This window comes from Erinaceus europaeus, chromosome 21 (assembly GCF_950295315.1).
Source record: "Erinaceus europaeus chromosome 21, mEriEur2.1, whole genome shotgun sequence".
Lineage (NCBI taxonomy): Eukaryota > Metazoa > Chordata > Mammalia > Eulipotyphla > Erinaceidae > Erinaceus > Erinaceus europaeus.
The window spans coordinates 21,662,370-21,682,421 of record NC_080182.1 but is presented as its reverse complement, the minus strand read 5'-3'; the positions used below and the strand labels follow the sequence as shown (position 1 = coordinate 21,682,421).

The 20,052-nt window shown below is 45.3% G+C and overlaps 1 protein-coding gene across 1 annotated transcript in view; it reads right to left on the bottom strand.

Annotated features, from left to right (window-relative positions):
* CMTM7 (CKLF like MARVEL transmembrane domain containing 7) overlaps positions 1–9,731 on the bottom strand; it is a 70,291-nt gene extending 60,560 nt beyond the window's left edge. The window contains exon 1 of the mRNA XM_016188549.2: positions 9,507–9,731. Within this exon, the coding sequence (XP_016044035.1) occupies positions 9,507–9,665 (159 nt within the window). The 5' untranslated portion in view covers positions 9,666–9,731. The remainder of the gene's footprint in view (positions 1–9,506) is intronic.
* Positions 9,732–20,052: the final 10,321 nt, after the last annotated feature.

Here is a 20,052-nt window from a genome sequence, read left to right as displayed (position 1 = left end):
GAGCCAGCTCTGCCAGTGCCAGGAGCTGCTAAGGACTCCGGTGAGGAATGCCAGAGATTGAGGGAATCACTGAGCTGAATTAGTAACAAAGAAATCCAGCGTGTGGCAGGCAGCAGGACAACATGCCTGGGCCAGCAGGGCAGTACAATGACAGGGGGAGGAAGCAGATGGGCAGTCAGAGCTCAAAGCAGGAAGCATCAGCACTGAGAGCTGGAAGGAAGAGAGCAGACAGTAGGTCCTTCCTGAGCCAGAGTTTAAAGACACATCTCACAGTGGTCTGGGAGGTAGCGCAGTGTATGAAGCATTGGATTCTCAACCATGAGGTTCCAAGTTCAACCCCTGGCAGCACATGTACCAGAGTGATGTCTGGTTCTTTCTCTCCTCCTATCTTTCTCATGAATAAATATATATATATATATATACCACACAGGGAGTTCCCAGAATGAGATCTCTAGGGCCAGCTGTGGTGCCAGAAATCCTGGGGACCTTTTTCAGACCCACACAGGCTATGTACACATGCATCAAGACTCCCCTGAACCCCTCCACTCCACTTGGTGAATCCTGCAGTTGGCATTTTCAGTGATACCATCTCTTCTGGCCACTAATTTTTAATCTGGCAGGGTGCCCTGGAAAGGAGAGCATCCCAGTGGACGAAAATTCTACCTCCTCCTGGGGTAGAAAGCACACAAGTCACCCTGCACAAGGACCCAGGTTCAAGGCCCCATCCCCATCTGCATGGGGCAAGCTCTATGAATGGTGAAGCAGTGCTGCAGGTCTCTCTCTCTCCCCCTCTCCCTTCCTTTTTTTAATTTTCTCCATGTCTCTGTGAAAAGGAAAAGAAAGAAGAATATGGCCACAAGGAGTGGTGAATTCATCATAAAGGTACCAAGCCCCAGTGATAAGCATGGTGGCAATAACAACAAACAAACAAACAAACCTACCTGCTTCCCCTCGCACCTGTATGCTACTATCATTTTTCAGTGGTGCGCAGAAGCTGTTTCCACTACAGTACATCAATATAAATGTCTTTGGAACATTACAGAATTTTCAATGTCATTGTTCCCTTTCTAAGTGATCAGACATGGAAAACGTGATCATAACTTAAAATGTTATTACTGTCACATTTGGTCCCTTGAAATTTTATGATCATGGGGATCATAAAATTAACTTCTAGATGTTAAGAAAATCTAGATGATGATTTAATACCACCATGCTCAGAAGGACAAGGTGTTCTACATTTCTCTCTCTGTAAAAGCTCAGGGCCATTTACCTTGAGGAAGTATTTACTGTTTGTATATCAAGATTCTCTATAAGGGGAGGTCAATGGTAGTGCAGAGGGTTAAGCGCACATAGTGTGAAGAGCAAGGACCAGCTTAAGGATCCTGGTTCAAGCCCCTGGCTCCCCCTACCTGCAGGAGAGTCACATCTCAAGCGGTGTAGCAGGTCTGCAGGTGTCTATCTTTCTCTCCCCTTCTGTCTTCCCCTCCTCTCTCCATTTCTCTCTGTTCTATCCAACAACAATGACACCAATAACAACAATAATAACCACAATAATGATAAAGCAACAAGGACAACAAAAGGGAAAATAAATAAATAAATATTAAAAAAAAAAGAGATATCCTCTATAAGGAAGTTTGTCAAGGTTTTATTTGTACCTGGGCAGAACTGGAAGTTCCTTGAGTCACAAGGTGTAGAGACTGCCAAATGCCATACTTCAGGCATTAAATGACATCAGAAAACATTACTTCTTTAAAAAAAGTCACAAAATATTGGCTTGTCAGAAAAGTCATGATGTATGTTTCTGGTATTCTATGCAAAAATGTGTTATGACTTTTCTAACAATCCCAATATATGTAGGGCAACCCAATTTTGTAACAGCAAAAACACCAAACCGTGTGTGTATGTGTGTGTGTGTGCATAATATAATTCACTTTAAATGTCAATCTCAGCAGAGAGCCCATTTCCTCCTTTGTATTTCCCAGTTCCTACAATGAATACACTACTTCTGTTGTTGGGAATAAAGCCCACAGTTTATGTTTTAATTTTGTTGTTTTGTTTTGTTTTGTTGTAAACTTTCAGGTGCAGAGGAGTTTCTTATGTGGTCTGAGAGGTTGCATGGTGGTTAGAGGATTGGATTTATAAACATGAGGTTCTGAGTTTGATTTCCATGTGGCAGAGTGATACTGTGCTTCACTTTCCTCTCTTTTTTATCAGTAAGAACTTTTTTTGAGGGGGGGAGGGCCTGGGCACTGGCACATGTGGTTGGGCACTCACATTATTAGCATGTGCTTAAGCCCTCAGTCTCCACCTGCAGCAGGGAAGCTTCACTAGTGGTGATGCAGGACTGCAGGTGTCTCACTGTCTCTCTCCCCATCCTTTTTCTCTCTTGATTTCTGTCAAATAAATAAAAAGCAGTGGGTGGGGGTAGATAGCATAATGGTTATGCAAAGAGACTTTCAAGCCTGAGACTCCAAAGTCTCAGGTTAAATCCCCCATTCCACCATAAGCCAAAGCTGAGCAGTACTCTGGTAAAAAAAAATAATAATAATAATAAATAAATAAATAAATAAAAAGCAGCTATCAGGAATGATGGATTTATCATATTGGCACCATGTTCCAGTGATAACTCTTGGTGCCAATAAGATTAAATAAATAAATAAATTATTTTTAAAAATTAATTTCTTATTCTTGGGCTGACTGGGTTTGGAGCCAAAGAGTCTAGGCAGTGAGGCTCTTTGCTGCCTTGAAACCTGGAGTTTCCAGGAAATACAGCACGAATGTGTAGGGTGCATTTGGAGATCTAACTGACACTCCAGCATTGTGCAGATTTAATAAACACTAAAGGATGCCCCCTTCCGGTTATGCTAGGTCTTTCTCCACTCAGATCTATATGCAAATACAGGAGAGACTGAGGTCCCTAGAATCTAATTCTGCTTAGGAACCAAGCTGGGGATGCTCAAAGTGAAACCCATAATTGCCCTGGCTTCTTAGAATACCTTTCACTGTCTCATGTCAGAGAACTTAGATATTCTCCCCACACTCACACGTCCACTCAGTTTCTGCCCAGCCTGGGCACCCTACCATGAATAAAGTTCTACCCAAGATGAATCTCATCCTTGTGACAACCAGACAAATTTTCAGTGTTCCAAAGTGACATTTAGGGGGCAGCTGGAAAAACCATGAGGTATTTTTCTGCTTTTCTATGCATAAACACACCATGACTTTCCTGACAACCTAATAGTTCCCTGGTACTGGTGGTTCAGTGGGTAGAGTGTTGGATTTCAAGAAGCATGAGGTCCTGAATTCAATCCCTGGCATTTCATGTGCCCAAGTGATGCTTTAGTTCTCTCTGTGATGTTAATAAATACTTTATGCCTCACTATAGTCTGGCAGGCCATAGAGGTCTAGTGCCTACATGTGTCTTCAGTATAACCTTCACATCCAACTCTTACTCTTGTTCCCCCCTTCCAATCATAGCTATATTCCTTGTTCTTGGACTTACCTCAGACATTTCTGTCTCTGTTCTTCCATCTCTTGGCAATGCTCCTTCCTTACGCTTCTTCCTCAAGAAGCCCTAATTTACCTCCTAGTCCTCCAGTTTGTAATAATGATAATTTGATTACAAATTTACCTCCTAGTCCTCAGTATGTAATAATGATAATTTGATCAATGTTTATCTTCCTTATTAAAGTGGGGGGACAGGAGTTGATATTATTTATTCTCCGTTCTACAGTGTCTCAGCACTGGGTAGGTGTTCCAATATTTACTGAATACATGAACCCTCTTGAAAACAATCAGATTGCCACATTTGCTGCTTTTGAAACTACATTCTGCTTTTCCTTCAATGTTACAATACTACAATATGCCACTGTCCGGCTTTTGGCTACTGTATTCCACATGCCTCACACAGAATGGAAAACATAGAAGAAAGCCAGGAAATAGTTCACTTGGATAGTACATTGCTTTGCATGTGTGCCATCTAGGCTTGAGTCTGGTCCCCATCACATTGAAGAAAGTTCTAGTGCTGCCACTTTTTTTTTTTTAAAGTTGGGTCTTTTAAAAAATATTTATTTATTTTCCCTTTTGTTGCCCTTGTTGTTTAACATTATTGTGGTTATTGATGTCATTGTTGTTGGACAGGACAGAGAGAAATGAAGAGAGGAGGGGAAGACAGAGAGGGGGAGAGAAAGACAGACACCTGCAGACCTGCTTCACCGCTTGTGAAGCAACTCCTCTGCACGTGGGGAGCCAGGGGTTCAAACTGAGATCCTTATGCCGGTCCTTGCGCTTTGAGCCATGGGAGTTTAACCCGCTGCGCCACCGCCCAACTCCCAGTGCTGTCACTTCTTCGCCTTCTCTCTATCTCTATCCGAAGGAGTAAGCCTGGAGCAGTAAAGCCTCAGAGATGACAAACACATGCACACATGCATGCACAGAGATGCTCAATACATGCGATGGTACCTTGTTTTAAATGTCAGGGGTGAGAAGGTCAAGAATTCTGCAAACACTGGCTCATATCTGACTATATATTCTTCCTTTCCACCACCCCCACATCACTCACCTCCATTTCAAACCAAACACACTGAATAAGGCAGTAGGCCAATGTCAGAACTTCCAACTCCTGGTCTCAACACCAGAGCTGTTATCTCTTTGACTAGACAGTTTCAGCACTTGCCCCAGGGGAAGAGGGTGAGGGTCCACAGACTTCTCAATAGCAAGGGCTTGAGTGCAGGCCTGTCTCTGCAGAAAAGGAGTCAAGTATGATACTCAGCATCTGATAACCAATCAGAAATGTCAGCAAGGCCACAGACAGGGCACTTGCACCCTCTAGAACCAATGGCATCCCTTCCAGCTTGGGTCCACAAAATACACATGTAATGCAGGGGTACTTAGCTCCAGGGTTATTGCTGGGGCTTGACGTGTGCACAATACATCCAAAGTTCCCAGCAGCCATTTTTTTTTCTTGCTATTTTATTAGCTAGGACAGAAAGAAACTGAGATGGGGCAGGGGACAGAATACGATAGATAACCTGCAGACCTGCTTCACCTCTTTTGTGAAGGCCTCCTAGCCCCACGGGTGGGGATTAAGGGGCTCAAACCTGGGTCTGTGCACAAGGTAATGTGTACATTCAAGTAGGTGTGCCACTGCCCAGCCCCCTCAATGTTCTTGTTTTTGTTTTATTGGGGGGGGGGATAGTTTACAGTCAACAGTAAAATACAGTAGTTAGGTACATGTGTAACATTTCTCAGTTTTCCACATAACACTCTAACCCCCAACCTGGTTAATATTCTTTTGTGTAACTGTGACTACAATAAACTTGGGAACATTTTCATTACCTAAAAAGAAATCTCTACTCTTTAGCAGCTACTCCCTATTGCTCCTGAATCTCACCGTCCTGAGCAGCTATTAGTCTTTCCATCTCTATACCTTTTATATTTCCTATAAGAGGAAGTTTTATAATATGTAGTCAGTTGTATCTGGCTTATTTTACAGACTTCCAGGTAGTAAAATGTTTCCAAAGTTAACCCAAGTTGTAACCTGTAACAAACTTTCATTTCTTTTTCTGTGGAATAATAGGCTACTCTCTGGGACCAGCAGCCCATAGAACTGGCATGTAAGAGATCCCAGGTTCAAGCACTGGCAGCTACCAATAGCCAGAGCTGAGCAGTGCTCAGGTCCGTCAATCAATCAACCCATGACAATTATATGGACATACTACATTTATTTATCTACTTATTAGCTGACAGACATTTGGATGTTTACTTATTTTTTTTTTGGCCATTACAAATAATATTGCTATAGACTTTATGTGCACAAGATTTTGTTGCTGTGGACATATGCTTGCATATGTGGCTACACCACTGACACTCTTACTGGCAGTGTGAGTGGGTTCTGATGTCTTCACATCTTCTGTGTCCTTGCAGCTTGTTTTCAAGTCTTTTTTAAATTCATTTTTATATTTTCTTTATTATTTATTGGATAGAGACAGATAAATTAAGAGGAAAAGCAGAGATAAGGAAAAAGAGAAAGTGTGTGTGTGTGTGTGTGTGTGTGTGTGTGTGAGAGAGAGAGAGAGAGAGAGAGAGAGAGAGAAGGATACCTAAAATACTGCTTTTCTTGCTAGTGAAGCTTTCCCCCCTACAGGTAGGAACTGGGAGTTTGAACCCAGGTCTTTGTACATTGTAACACAGGCACTCAACTAGGTATGCCCCCACCTGGCCCCTTTATGTTTTTTCACTGTTACCACCCCACTGGTTGTGAACTGGCAGCTCACTATGGCACTGGTTTACCTAGTTCCATTAACATGCAGGTTTTCCTGGGACTCAAAATTCCTCAGCTCTGAGTTGGCCTGACTGTTAGCTGTCAGCTTTGACGTTTAGTAATTCAACTTTCCAGCCATTCTCATTTGTTAACCACATTATTCCAATGATTTTTTTTTTTCTTCAAATCATCTTATGGAGGGGTAATGGTTTACAGGACAGTTGTTGACACATGGGCACAATTTCTCATCTTCCCCTGCTAAGTGTCTGCAGAACACTCTCACCCCCAAATTAGGTCCTTTTCCACCACCATGCACCATGTTCTCTCCAGCCCCTCCCTTTTCCTCTTTCCCCACAGTCCTCTGTTTTGGTGTAACAAAAACTTTTAGGAACACAGGCACAGTATGCAGTGTGGCATTCCTAGCACATTATCAAGAACAATAGTAGGGCTCAAACTCACAGCTATTAACAACAACAAATCCCAGTCTGTAGGGTAATAACTGTGAGTGTGTCTCTAGAGGAAGACCAAAGAGACTGAGGCACCATGGTGCCAGGATTACAAAGAAATCACTGACATGGCCTGTCATCCACCAAATTTTACTGAGCATGCACTCTCTTCCTATTTTCTCACCTCATTTTCTTGTAGCTATGGACCCAGAAGAGGCCCAAAGCAGAGAAAGGAAGTTGTTCTCCAAGGAAACCAACCATTTTTTCAATGATTTCTCAAGGTAAAAATGACAGGTCTCTTGAGCGGATCTTGATGAAAACACTGTATAGGAATGCTGGAATAGGAGGGTTAGTCTGGGGACCAGGTAGTGGTGCACTTGGTTGAGTGCACAAGTTCCAGTTTGCAAGGACAGGGGTGCAAGCCCCCAGCCCCCACCTGCAGAGAGGAAGCTCCAAAAGCAGTGATGCAGTGATAAAAGTCTCTCTCTTTCTGCTTTTCTCTCTCCCTTTCCTTCTCTTGTTCCTTGTTGATTCCTCTTTATCTCTACCCAATAAATACATTAATTATATATTTTTAAAATTAAGTCTGTTTGGTATGTGAGAATTCAAATAGTAACAATTAGAGATTCAGAATGTCCCAAAGGTGGCAAAATAGAAGCTGCCTCTGCCCTTCCCCAATGTTATGACTTTGCTGTGTGCTTTCCAGCAAAGACACATGAACATCCAAGGGCCCAAGAAAACACCCCCAAGAAAGAGGAAGAGGGAAATGGGTGGGTGGGTAGGGCACTAGATAAAAGGCCCTAAATAATGTTTCTGTTATAACATGATCACCCTCCAATGGCCACTTCACTCCCAGGGGGGCTGCTCAAACCAGTCTGCAGTCACACAGGGCCCTTGAGAATAGAAAGGAGGGGTAAAAGTTTCTTCTTGGCATATTTCAAGCAACCAAGTCTTTTTTTTTTCCCTTTGGAACTACTGGCTCCATCTTTGTAAATTGCAGTACAACATATGGGTCACAGACAAGGTATTAGTTGAGAAGCTTAAAACAATGGACTTTTCTTTTCTCCACCATCTCTTGTTCATCAAACTCATGGACCAACATGCAACCTTCTTATTCCCATTACCTGAACCCATCAAACTCCTGGCCCAAGATGGTGGCTTCTGGTCCTGATCTTTACCACTAAATTCATCATCGGAATGAAGACATGTCTCCCAATGCTTGATCAGGCTTATCACACCCTACTTATCTTTTAAAGATGGAAGGGGGGGTAGCAGGTGGTGGACTGATAGAGCTGGCACATTTCATGCCTGAGGGGCAGGACTCAAACCCCTGGTCTCCACCTGCAGAAGGGAAGCTTCCTAATCAGTAGAACTGTGCTATAAACTCAGTGGCTGGAGGGGCCGGTACCTATCCTGGGAGGATAGAGTGACCCAAATGGCAAGTCACCTGCAGGGCCAGCCATTTCTCTTTCTCTTCCCCACCCATGTCTTTTTATTTCTATCAAAAGAAAGGAAAAGAAAAATGAAAAAAAAAAAAAACGGGTCATTGGGAATAGTGGATTTGTCTTTCAGGTACCACACCCCAGTGATAATCCTAGTGACATAAAATCAGGATGGGAAGGTAGGTAGGTACTCTCTACTTGGCTGAGCAAACTGAGCCAAAAACAAACAAACAGCAACAAAAACCACCCCAAAACCAACAAACACTGTTCAGTAACACGATTATTTTATTTTTGGCTAGCAGCTAAAACCCTCTACTTCCTAATTCTTAGTTCATTCAGACAGTTTCTTTTAGAGAAGAGGGATCTCAGTCCCCTTCCTTTGAGGTCTAACCCAGGCAGGAAATGAGAGCCCCCGCTCCCCACACCGAGCATCCAGACTGACAAAGCTCTGATGAGCAGCTGTCACCCAGCGTCCTTCCCCAGGGCCCAGTCGGTCTGGAATCTGGTTCCTGTTCTCACATTTCTTCCTCCCCATCTCTCTTCACACCCCCTCCCTCATTCCTGCTACAGGAGGGTCACAACCAGCCCAACATAGTTTCAAAACATCCCAAACGAGCTTTTTTTAAAAGAAGAAAAATAAATGAGAATAGAGAAGAGGAATGAGGAACAAGAGAACAAACAGGCTGGCCCACGTCTGCACTGGTAGAAGGTCCTCGCACTGCGATGGTCACAGAGTCCAGACCCCCATCCCGCCTGGCCCCGCAGGTGACCTCCATTCGGGTCACTCTGTCCTCCCGGCCCCTCCAGCCACTGAATATCCGCCCTCCAGGAGGCCCCGGAGACCTGGCTCTGCCTGGGAACTTGGCCGGGCGGGAGTTCGGAGTCCCTGGACTTCTCCAGCTGGGAAGCCAGGCCCGCGGAGCTCTTCCGCACCCGCCGGAGCGAAACTGCGCCTGAGCCGGGGAGCCTGCGGGGCTGGGCGGGGAGAGGAGGCCGCGCGGGCCCGGAGGAAGGAGGTCGGACTCGGGTTCGACGCGGCCCAGAGACGAGGGAAGCAGAAAAGAAACTTTTGTTCGCGGTTTAGGCCCAGGAGGGGTGGCTGGAGAAGCTGGGGATTCCCAGATGCCCGGGATGTGGCTGAGTTCCAGGGATGCGAGTGGAGCGGGGGTGCGGGGGACCCTCACAGCCAACTTCGCTGGAAGGAACCTCCAGGAGCCCGACTGGGGCGGCGCAGCCTCCCGCCCGCCCGGGGGCGCGATGCACCTCCGGCTCCACCCCGCGCGAGCGCCCCCTCTCGGGCCTCTGGGCTCCCCGGGCCGCCCCTCCGTGTGTGACCCGGGCCCCGGCCCCTCTTACCATCTGCGCCACTTTCATCAGGGCCGAGTGCGTGCGGGGGTACACGGGGTCCAGCAGCCCCCCGGGGGAGCTCATGCCCACCTGCCCCGCTCTGGCCCCGGGTCCGAACCTGCCGCCACTGCTGCACGTGGTGCGGACGAGAGTAGGTCCCTGCGACATCGCTCGGCCACAACCAGCCGGCTGCTTGCCCTGGCGGTGGCCCCCGGGCCAGATAAGGGGGGGCGGACCGGGGCGGTGCCGGGGCGGCCAGGGCGGGGCGGGGTCCCAATAAGCTCGGCCGGGCGGGGCGCACTCGTCCCCAGCCGGCAGTGGCTGATCGCTCTGATCCCGCCACAGTGGGGACCCAGATGGGGCCAGGAAAAGGCCACCCGGCGCTTTCCGGCATGGTAGCCTCAGTCCTGCTCTCCCAGAGGCACGGAAGGCGGACCCCAAGGGATCAGGAAACCCAACGCCTTGAGCCGTGGCCTCTCTTGACTCGGGCCTGGCCGGGCCCAGCTGGGTCTGAGCCTCCTGGGATTTTGTGTGGGTGCGGGAGGCAGGTGTGTGAAAAGCTCTTTATTAAAGTCTCACAGGCAGTAAAATGCCCAAACCTTCTGTGTTCAGCTCCATTAGTTCTTTTTTGTGTACGTATGTGCACTCACCAATCCTCCTACAGGTAGAACATGCCAGTACCTCCCCCCAAATGCCTTCGTGCTCCCCCAACATGCTTTTATGCTCCCCCAACCTTCTAAGACTCAGGCAACTGCTGTTGTCTGTTGCCACCTCGGATAAACTTTTGCCTTTTTAAAAAAAATTTTTTTTAAATATTTATTTTCCCTTTTGTTGCCCTTGCTTTTAACATTGTTGTGGTTATTGATGTCATTGTTGGATAGGACAGAGAGAAATGGAGAGAGAAGGGTAAGACAGAGAGGGGGAGAGAAAGAGACATCTGCAGACCCGCTTCACTGCTTGTGAAGCAACTCCCCTGCAGGTGGGGAGGCGGGGGCTCGAACCAGGATCATTACACCGGTCCTTGCGCATTGCTCCACCTGCGCTTAACCCGCTGTGCCACCGCCCGACTCCCGCTTTATATATATATATATATATATATATATATATATATATATATATATATATATATGTATGTATGTATGTATATATATATATATATATATAGAGAGAGAGAGAGAGAGAGAGAGACCGAGTGAAATTGAAGGGGGTAGAGATAGGGAGGCAGAGACATCTGTAGCACTGCTTCACCTCTCTCGAAGTTTCTCCCCCCTACAGGTGGGCACCTGGGGGCTTGAACCCAGGTCATTGTACACTGTAACCTGTGCACTCAACTGAGTGCTCCACTTCCCAGCCTCAACTCTTCTTGATAGCTTAATTCCTGAAATAACGCTTATGCTGAACTGAATACAGTAACTGAACAGTCAATTTTCTAATTATTTCTGCTGTGTAGTTCATATCAATGGTTCCTTTCTTTTTGCAGAGCAGGATTTTATTTTGTAAAAGTACTACCTCCCTCCTTTTCTTCTTAGATAAAATCAGAGAAAGAGACCACAGCACCGAATCTTCCTTCAATGCAGTGGGGGCTGGGCTTGAACCAGAGCTGGGTACATGGCAAAGCAGGGCACTCACTATCTAAGTGAGCTATTCCTCCAGCCTAGTACCACAATTTTTTTAATTTAGTCATTAAATTGACAGACATCTGTTTCCGTGGGAAAATTCCAGTGCTGCAGTGTCTCTTCTTCCAACCCCTTCACCCCATCTTAAATAAAAAGAATGAAAAAGTATGCCCAGAAGCAGTGATAATGTGCATGTTTGAGGTTCTGAGTGTTCATGTTTGAGGTTCTGAGTCTGGAAAAAAAAAAGTGATTTGCTTGGCCACCAGGCATACATGTGTTTATACTTCTGTTAGAAACTTTTAGTTACCCAAGTGACAGACTATGTCACACCCCTTCCAGGTTATTGTTAATCTGAATACAGATTCAAACGGGGCTATGGGAATGAGCTAAGTTATCAGTGTTCCTTTTGAACAATACCCCTATGGTTATCTTTACATCTTTGTCTGGAGATAAAATTAAAAATCTGAGGGGCCAGGTGGTGGTGCACCTGGTTGAGCACACCTGTTACCAAGTGCAGGACCTGGGTTCAAGGCCCCAGTCCCTATCTGCAGGGGGGTCCCAAACTAACTCCAATATTGGTTTTTTCTTTAGACAACAGTCATGGCTCTTCATGCCTCCATTTTGTTTTCTGTGAAGCAAGAATACGTCAGGGCTGCTGTGGCAATGTAGTAGACATTCAGACAGTCTGTGACATTTCTAGCTTCATGCTCAGGCATGAGGTTAGTATTCCATGTGCATCTTTTGTATAGACTTGTTTTTAAAATATATTTATTATTGGATAGAGAAAAATTGATAGGAGAGGGGGAGGGAGAGAGGGAGACACCTGCAGCCCTGCTTACCACTCATGAAGCTTTCCCCCGCAAGTGGAGACCAGGGGCTTGAACCTGGGTCCCTGCACATTGTAGTGTGTGCTTAACCATGTCCACCACTACCTGGCCCCCTAGACTTGTGTTTTTATTGCTGTTCTTGATTAAGACTTTTGGATCTACAAAGGAGATGTTGGAGAGCTTTGCTAAAGCAGAGGTTTCAGTGGGACAGAAAAGCCAAACATGGAACAATTCCTCCTCCTCTAAGGGTGCTTCATCCAATTTCCAGCAATATTTATTTTATTTTGCAACATCAGGGAATGAACTGAGGGCCTCACTCATATGTGATCACTCAACAGCTTCTTGCCCTAATTAAAAAATATTTGATTTGGAGCCAGGTGGTGGTGCACCTGGTTGTGCGCACATATTACAGAGCACAAGGACCCAGGTTCGAGCCCCTGGTCCCCACCTGCAAAGGGAAAGCTTCACAAGTAGTGAAGCTGTGCTGCAGGTGTCTCTCTGTCTCTCTCCCTGTCACCCCCTACCCTCTCAATTTCTGACTGCCTCTATCCAACAGATAAAGATTTAAAATTTTTTTAAAGATTAAAAAATATTTAATTTATTCTATTTGATAGGACAGAGAGAACTTGTGAGGGCAAGGGGAAATAAAGAGGGAGAGAAGGGAGTCAGGTGGTAGTGCAGCGGGTTAAGCACACATGGCAGGGACCAGCATAAGGATCCCGGTTTGAGCCCCCAGCTCCCCACCTGCAGGGGAGTCACTTCACAGGCGGTAAATCAGGTCTGCAGGTGTCTATCTTTCTCTCCTCCTCTCTGTCATCCCCTCCTCTCTCCATTTCTCTCTGTCTTAACCAACAACAACAACATCAATAACAACAGTAATAACTACAACAATAAAATAACAAGGGCAACAAAAGGGAATAAATAAATAAATAAATAAGTGCTTAAATAAAGAAGGGTAAACCTTCATTAAAAAAAAGGAGACAACAAGGGCAACAAAAGGGAAAATAAATAAAATTAAAAAAAAAAAAAGGAGAGAGACCTGCTGCACTGCTTCACCACTCATGAAGCTTCTGCCCTGTAGGTGGGAATTAGAAGCTTGAACCTAGGTCCTTGAGCATGGCAACCTGTATAGTCAACCAGGTGCACCAGCGCTTCTGGTCCATTTTTAAGAAATATTTTATTTACTTATCGAGAATGATACGAGAAAGAGAAAGAACCAGACATCACTCTGGTACATGTGCTACTGGGGATAGAACTCAGGACCTCATGTGCCACCTCCCAGACCACAACATTTCTTTTAAGTTCTATGTAGGGACTGGGTGACGGTACATCCAGTTGAGTGCACACATTACCATGTGCAAGGACCAGGGTACACAGGTCCCAGTTCCCATCTGCAGGAGGGAAGTTCACAAGCATCAAAGCAGGTCTGCGCTGTGTCTCTCCCTTCCCTCTCCATTTCTCTGTCCTATCAAATACAAAGAAGGGAAAAAAAAAGGAAAAAATGGTGGGGGCTGGGTAGTTGTGCACCAGGTTAAGCACACCTAGTATGAAGTGCAAAGATCCTGGTTCAAGGCCCTGATAACCCCACCTGCAGGAAGGGGGGTCGCTTCACAAGTGGTAAAGCAGGTCTGCAGGTGTCTCTCAATTTCTCTCTGCCCTAAAAAAATAAATTAAAAAAAAAAAGTTTAAATAAGGAAAAAATGGTTACCAGGAGGAGTGAATTTGTCATGTGGACACTAAACCCCAGTGATAATCCTGGTGACAATATAAATTAATAAGTGAACATTGAAAGAATAAAATTCTATGTAACCAGGAAGGGAGAGGAGAGCCAAACCAGCACTACACCTGTGTAGTGCTGGGAATCAAACTCAGGACCAAACTGGGGCTCAAGCCAACTGAGCTACCTTCCAGACAGCTTCCAACATTTTGTTTGTTTATTTACTTTTTAATTGACAGTAGGGTTCTTGCTGGGATTTTGTGCCTACACAGCAAATCTACTGCTCTCAGTGACCTTTTTTTCTTTTCTTCTCTTTTCCTTTTTATAGGACAGAAAGTAAGAGGGGAAGGGGGGAAATGGGAGGGGGGACACGCCTGCAGATCTGCTCCACCACTGATTAAGCTTCCCCATTGCAGGTGGGGGATTGGGGGAGGCAGCTTGAACCAGGGTCCATGCACACAATAATGTGTGCACTCATTTTCTCTGCCTTCAAAAATGAAAGGGGAGCAAGATATCAGGCAGTGGCATGCCCAGCTGAGCATACACATTACCATGCTTAAGGACCCAGGTTCAACTCCCCAGTGCCCACCTGTGGTAGATGGGGCAGGGAGAGCGTCACTAGCAGTGAAGTAGGTCTGTGGCTGTTTTGCTCTCGCTAGTGTGTGTGCTCAACTAGGTACATCACTGCCTAGCTCCCTCTAGCAACTTTGTAAATCATCATATGGTTCCAGCAGCACCACCCAGAACTGCTGAATCAGAAACTCTGAGGGTGAGACTCAGCAGTCTGTGTTCTGACAAATCATCTCTGTCTTCCCTTGTGATACTGACGTGGTTGGAATTTGAAAGCCACGGTCATTTCCCGAGTTCACTGCAGTTGAGACTTCATTGTTTTCTCAGACTGTCCCATCCATCACAGCCAGATAGGACATAGACACTGGTGGTGGCTGTCCTCTTACTTTGACATGTTCACTTAGGCAGGGATGGCCGCTGGCCTGTGTGTCAGAGAAGGCTTCATAGATCAGACCTACTGCCAAGTACATAGAAATGTCTAGAGCGGGTTGATGTTTTCTGGGTGTGAAGAGCTAGGGGGGTGATGGAGAACTTAGGCAAAGAACTTCTAATGATTTCACATGGTGCCATTGAAGAGTAGCTGGTGAGAACTTGCGTCTCACCAGCTATTCTCCATTTCTTTTTTCTCCATTCTTTTTTGTTTTTATTGAGATTAATGCTTACATTAATTAATTAACTGTACACACGTGTACAATTTTATTGTGCACCAGGACCCCAAAATTTTCTTCCTTCCCTCCCTCTCTCTCCTTCCCCAGGGTCCTTTGCTTTGGTACAGTACAACACAATTTTTCCATTCTAACACACCCAAGTATCTCCTTCGATGGGCATGGCTTCCAAGGCTTCAATCAGAGCATTACCATTTAACCACAGCTCACTTGCTTAGGGGGACTAAGCAGAGCAGAGCAGCTGTGGCCCAGTGAGTGGGGAGCAGTGTGTGGGCGCCAGCAAGGACGTTGGTGCTGTATGCTGTAGGCAACCTTTGCCTTTGAGGCATGGCTGTGTGGCTGAGGATGATGGCACAAAATTGCAGGATTTTGACTCTGGGTGCTCACTCTCCCTTTTTTTTTTTTTTTTTTGATTATGGGCTAGGGAGACAGCATAATGGTTATGCAAAAGACTTTTACGCCTGGTGATCTGAGGTCCCAGGTTCAAACCCTAGCACTACCATAAGCCAGAGCTGAGCAGTGCTCTGGTCTCTGTCTGTATCATTCCCTCTGTATCTCACCCATTAAAATAAATAAAATATAAAAATTATTTGATAGGACAGTGAGATTCCGAAGGGGAGGGGAGAGAGATACCTGCAGTACTTCTTCACCACTCATGAAGCTTCCCCTTTGCAGGTGGATCCTGGGGTAACATGGTAACATGTGTGCTCAACCAGGTGCATCACCACCCAGCCCCTCTGGCTCCCCCTCTTTATAAGTCCCAACAAAACTGACCCCTTGGGGTAACTAAGAGACATCAATGGAATGATAGGCTTGGGCAGCAACTGGGGTAGTCCTGACTCATAATAAATGTTACTGACACTTGTCACTTGCTAGGCCACTTGGACAGCACTTGGTTCTAACCCATAGCCAGATAGTTTGGTGCTGAATTGCACTGGTGGTCCCAGCCCTGCCTCCCCCTCCCACCGAATATGTCTCTGGAAAAACCACCATATGGTGCACAGTCTTTTAACAGTGATAACTGGCTGATGTTTGCTCCAATATGATGGGTAGGAGAAGTTTGGTGTTGGCCAGCGAAAGCATGGCACAGTTCAGTTTCTTTCCTTGTCTTATGCTTTCCTGTGTGTCTCCTATGTCTTCTCCAGTAAGTCATAAGCTCCCTGTAACACTCTGCTTTGTGAATGCTCTTCAGTGGCCAAAACTTGCCCATGTTTGCTTATCCATATGTTGAGGCCATCTATTCAGAAGAGGCAGGGCAAGAGGAGGACACCTCAATTCCTTAGCAGTAGGAGGGTCTGCACAAAGGTAATGGTTTCCCTTAGTGAGGTTTCCCTTGCTCCTAGTTAAAAACATCAGTGTCCCCATTATGAAATGGGCATGACAGCACCCTTTGAGGAAATATACTTGAAATGTTAACTGTACTATAAACCACTAAGCCCCCAATAAAATGATTTAAAAAAATGTAACGGAAACAAATCATTGCAAAAATGTAAAGAACAACGAGTTTTTGTGGGCTCCCATTTTCTACTAGATTCAATATTTCTTCTAAGAACTTATCAAAAAGGATGGAAGAAGAGGGGAGGGTAGGAATCTGTCTTTCTTTTTAAGTTATCTTTATTTATTTATTTACTGGATAGAGACAACCAGAAATCAAAAGGGTAGGGGATGCTAGAGAAGGAAAGTCAGAGACAACTGCAACACTGCTTCACCACTTGTGAAGCTTTCTCCCTGCAGGTGGGGACCAGGGGCTCAAACCTGGGTCCTTGTGCATTGTAATATGTACGCTCAACCAGGTGCACCACCACCCACCCCCAGGAATGTCTTTCCTGCATTATCCAGGAAATCTTCCTTAAATGATGTCCAAAGATGACCACACTTCCATTGAAAAGAAGACAAAGCCAACCTATATAGTCACATGAAAACTCCTCTTGCACTTTGACCACTTATCCACCTTTACAAGGGAACTTAATGGTGTTAATTTCCCCCCCATCTAATAGTAAAAAGACTGGTTTTACTCAACCAGCTGAAGCCACCATCTTCTCTCGTCTATTTTATTTATTTATTTTTTTGCCTCCAGGGTTATTGCTGAGGCTCAGTGCCTGCATTATGAATCCACAGCTCCTGGAGGCTATTTTCCCCCTTTTGTTGCCCTTGTGTTGATTGTTGTTATTATTATTGTTACTGTTGTTGTTGAATAGAGAGAAATTGAGAGAGAAGGGAAAGACAGAGATGGGGAGAGATAGATACTTGCAGACCTGCTTCACTGCCTGTGAAGAGACCCCCCCCCTGCAGGTGGGGAGCCAGGGGCTTGAACTGGGATCCTTGTGCCAGTCCCTGCGCTTTGTACCATATGCACTTAACCTGCTGCACTACCACCCGGCCTCCCCTTCTCTGGTTTATTATATCAAAAACATTTATTGTTGTCTTTTGATTAAGAACTATTTCTTGTTCACTGTAGAAAATTTGGAGTTATATATTGTAAATGTGGACTTAATTTTATTTTTATTTATTTTTTCTGCCACCAGGGTTATCACTTGTGCTAAGTGCCTCCATTATGAATCCACCACTCCTGGGAGTCATTTTTTCCTCCCTAATTTTTTTTTTTTTGCCTCCAGGGTTATTGCTGGGGCTCGGTGCCTACACCACGAATCCACTGCTCCTGGAGGCCATATTTTCCCCTTGTTGTTTTATCAGTGTAGTTATTATTACTGATGTTATTGACGTCATTGTTGTTGGATAGGACAGAGAGAAATGGAGAGAGGAGGAGAAGACAGAGAGAGGGGAGAGAAAGACAGACACCTGCAGACCTGCTTCACTGCCTGTGAGGTGACTCCCCTGCAGGTGGGAAGCCGGGGGCTCCAACCGGGATCCGTATGCTGGTCCTTGCGCTTTGCGCCACATGCGCTTAATCCGCTGCGCTACTGCCCGACCCCCTTCCCTCCCTAATTTTTATTAGGGAGGTCATGGAAGAAATTTAGAGAGGGGGAGCTAGATAGAAGAAAAAGACAGACACCTGAAAACCTGCTTCAACTCTTGTGAAGCAACACCCCTGCAGGTGGGGAGCAGGGGGTTGAAACTGGGTCTTTATGCTTGGTAATGTGTGCACTTAACCAGGTGTGCCACTGCCCCAGTCCCATGTGTACTTAATTTTACAAATAATTTTACTTCATTATATCCACATTTAATATTATATGAGAATCTTACAATGCTCCATAACCTGCCAACACTTGATATTCCTAGGTTGTTTCTTGTTGTTTTTAAATTTTAGTAGCTTTGGGAGTCAGGCAGTAGCGCAGCGGGTTAAGCGCAGGTGGCGTGAAGCCCAAGGATGGGTGTAAGGATCCCGGTTCGAGCCCCTGGCTCCCCACCTGCAGGGGCGTTGCTTCACAGGCGGTGAAGCAGGTCTGCAGGTGTCTTGTCTTTCTCTCCCCCTCTCTGTCTTCCCCTCCTCTCTCCATTTCTCTCTGTCCTGTCCAACAACAATGACAGCAATAACAACAGCAATAGCAACAATAATAACTTCAACAATAAAAAAAAACAAGGGCAACAAAAAGGGGAAAATAAATAAATAAATTTTTAAAAATTCAGTAGTTTATTCCAGAGGATGTCGTGTAGTATCTCATTGTTGCTCTTATTATTATTTTTTAAAGTGTACCATCTTTGGTTTCTAACCCCCTTTCTCTAAATAGCAGGTGTTTTGATCTGATCTTCACTCTATTAATAAGGGAAGCTTTTCCGTTTATTTAGGGGGAGGGAAGGGAGAGGAAGTGGGACATTTGCTTGCTTGCTTCACCATGTGCCCCACCCAGGAGGAAGCTTCTGGTACTGTGGTATCCTTCTCCCTTTCTCTGAACAAAAGTCAGCTTAGCGCAGTGAAGCCCAGACAACAACAAGACTAGACAACTAACACACATCAATACTACCAATCTGTTACTTTTAAACTTTATGTATTACTCAACGCATTTTATTTTATTTTTCTATGTTTTTAAAAAATAATTTTCAGACAGTTATTTATTAACAATAGAGAGGGAGAGCGAAAGAATCAGAACATCACCCCGGCACATATTATGCTGGTGACTGAACTTGAGATTTCATGCTTGAAAATCCAACACCTCACCCACTTACCACCTCCTAAGATGTAAACATTTTATTAGTGATGTAATAGTGGCCTGCAAAAATCATAGGATTTCAGGGGTGTAGTTTCACACTTGTATTTGTATTCCCACCATACACATCACCAGAGTTCCTCTGCTCTCCCGTCTAACTTTATCTTATTTTTTTGAGAATAATTCCAGAGAGAAAATGTAATAAAATAAAATTCTCATTATTTGCATCTCTTCACTGACTAGAACCATCGTGACATTCCATGACTAATACTGAGAATAACTTTGCGGTAGAGGAGGGTGCTATTAAAAAAAAAAATGCATTCTGTGTCAGGTGGGCTAGGGCTGACACTGGTGCTTGCCTTCCTGCTACTTGTGTCTTTCAAAGAATGCTTTTTTCTTCTGCTGGATAACTGTAGGATCTAAACCCCTTTAAAGAGAGGTTGGTATCTTCTATGGAAACCTGCAAAGGTCTGTCTCCCTTCCATGTCTCTGACACCCTGGTGTCCAAGACTGGGGATTCTGTGCCAGCAGAGGACTTTGAAATTCCAGATTCCATTTTAACCTGGACCTGCCTCCAATCTCCCCCACCTCCTACACTATTCTCATTGCTTCCTCTTATGCCTGCTTCTACCTGTGATTCAACAATCTATAGCACTGACCAAGTTTTATAAAATACTGCCCACTGTTCTTCAATAATTTGTTTGGCTTTGTATGTTAACTCTCTTTTCAGCCACCAGTTTCCAAATGCCATGAGGATGCTGGCCAGGCTTCCCTGGACTGAAGACCCCACCAATGCATCCTGGAGCTCCACTTCCCCAGAGACTCACCCTACTAGGGAAATAGAGAGGCAGACTGGGAGTATGGATCGACCAGTCAATGCCCATGTTCAGTGGGAAAGCAATTACGGAAGCCAGACCTCCCACCTTCTGCAACCCACAATGACCCTGGGTCCATGCTCCCAGAGGGATAGAGAATGGGAAAGCTATTGGGGAGGGGATGGGATGTGGAGATTGGGTGGTGGGAATTGTGCGGAGTTGTACCCCCCCATCCTATG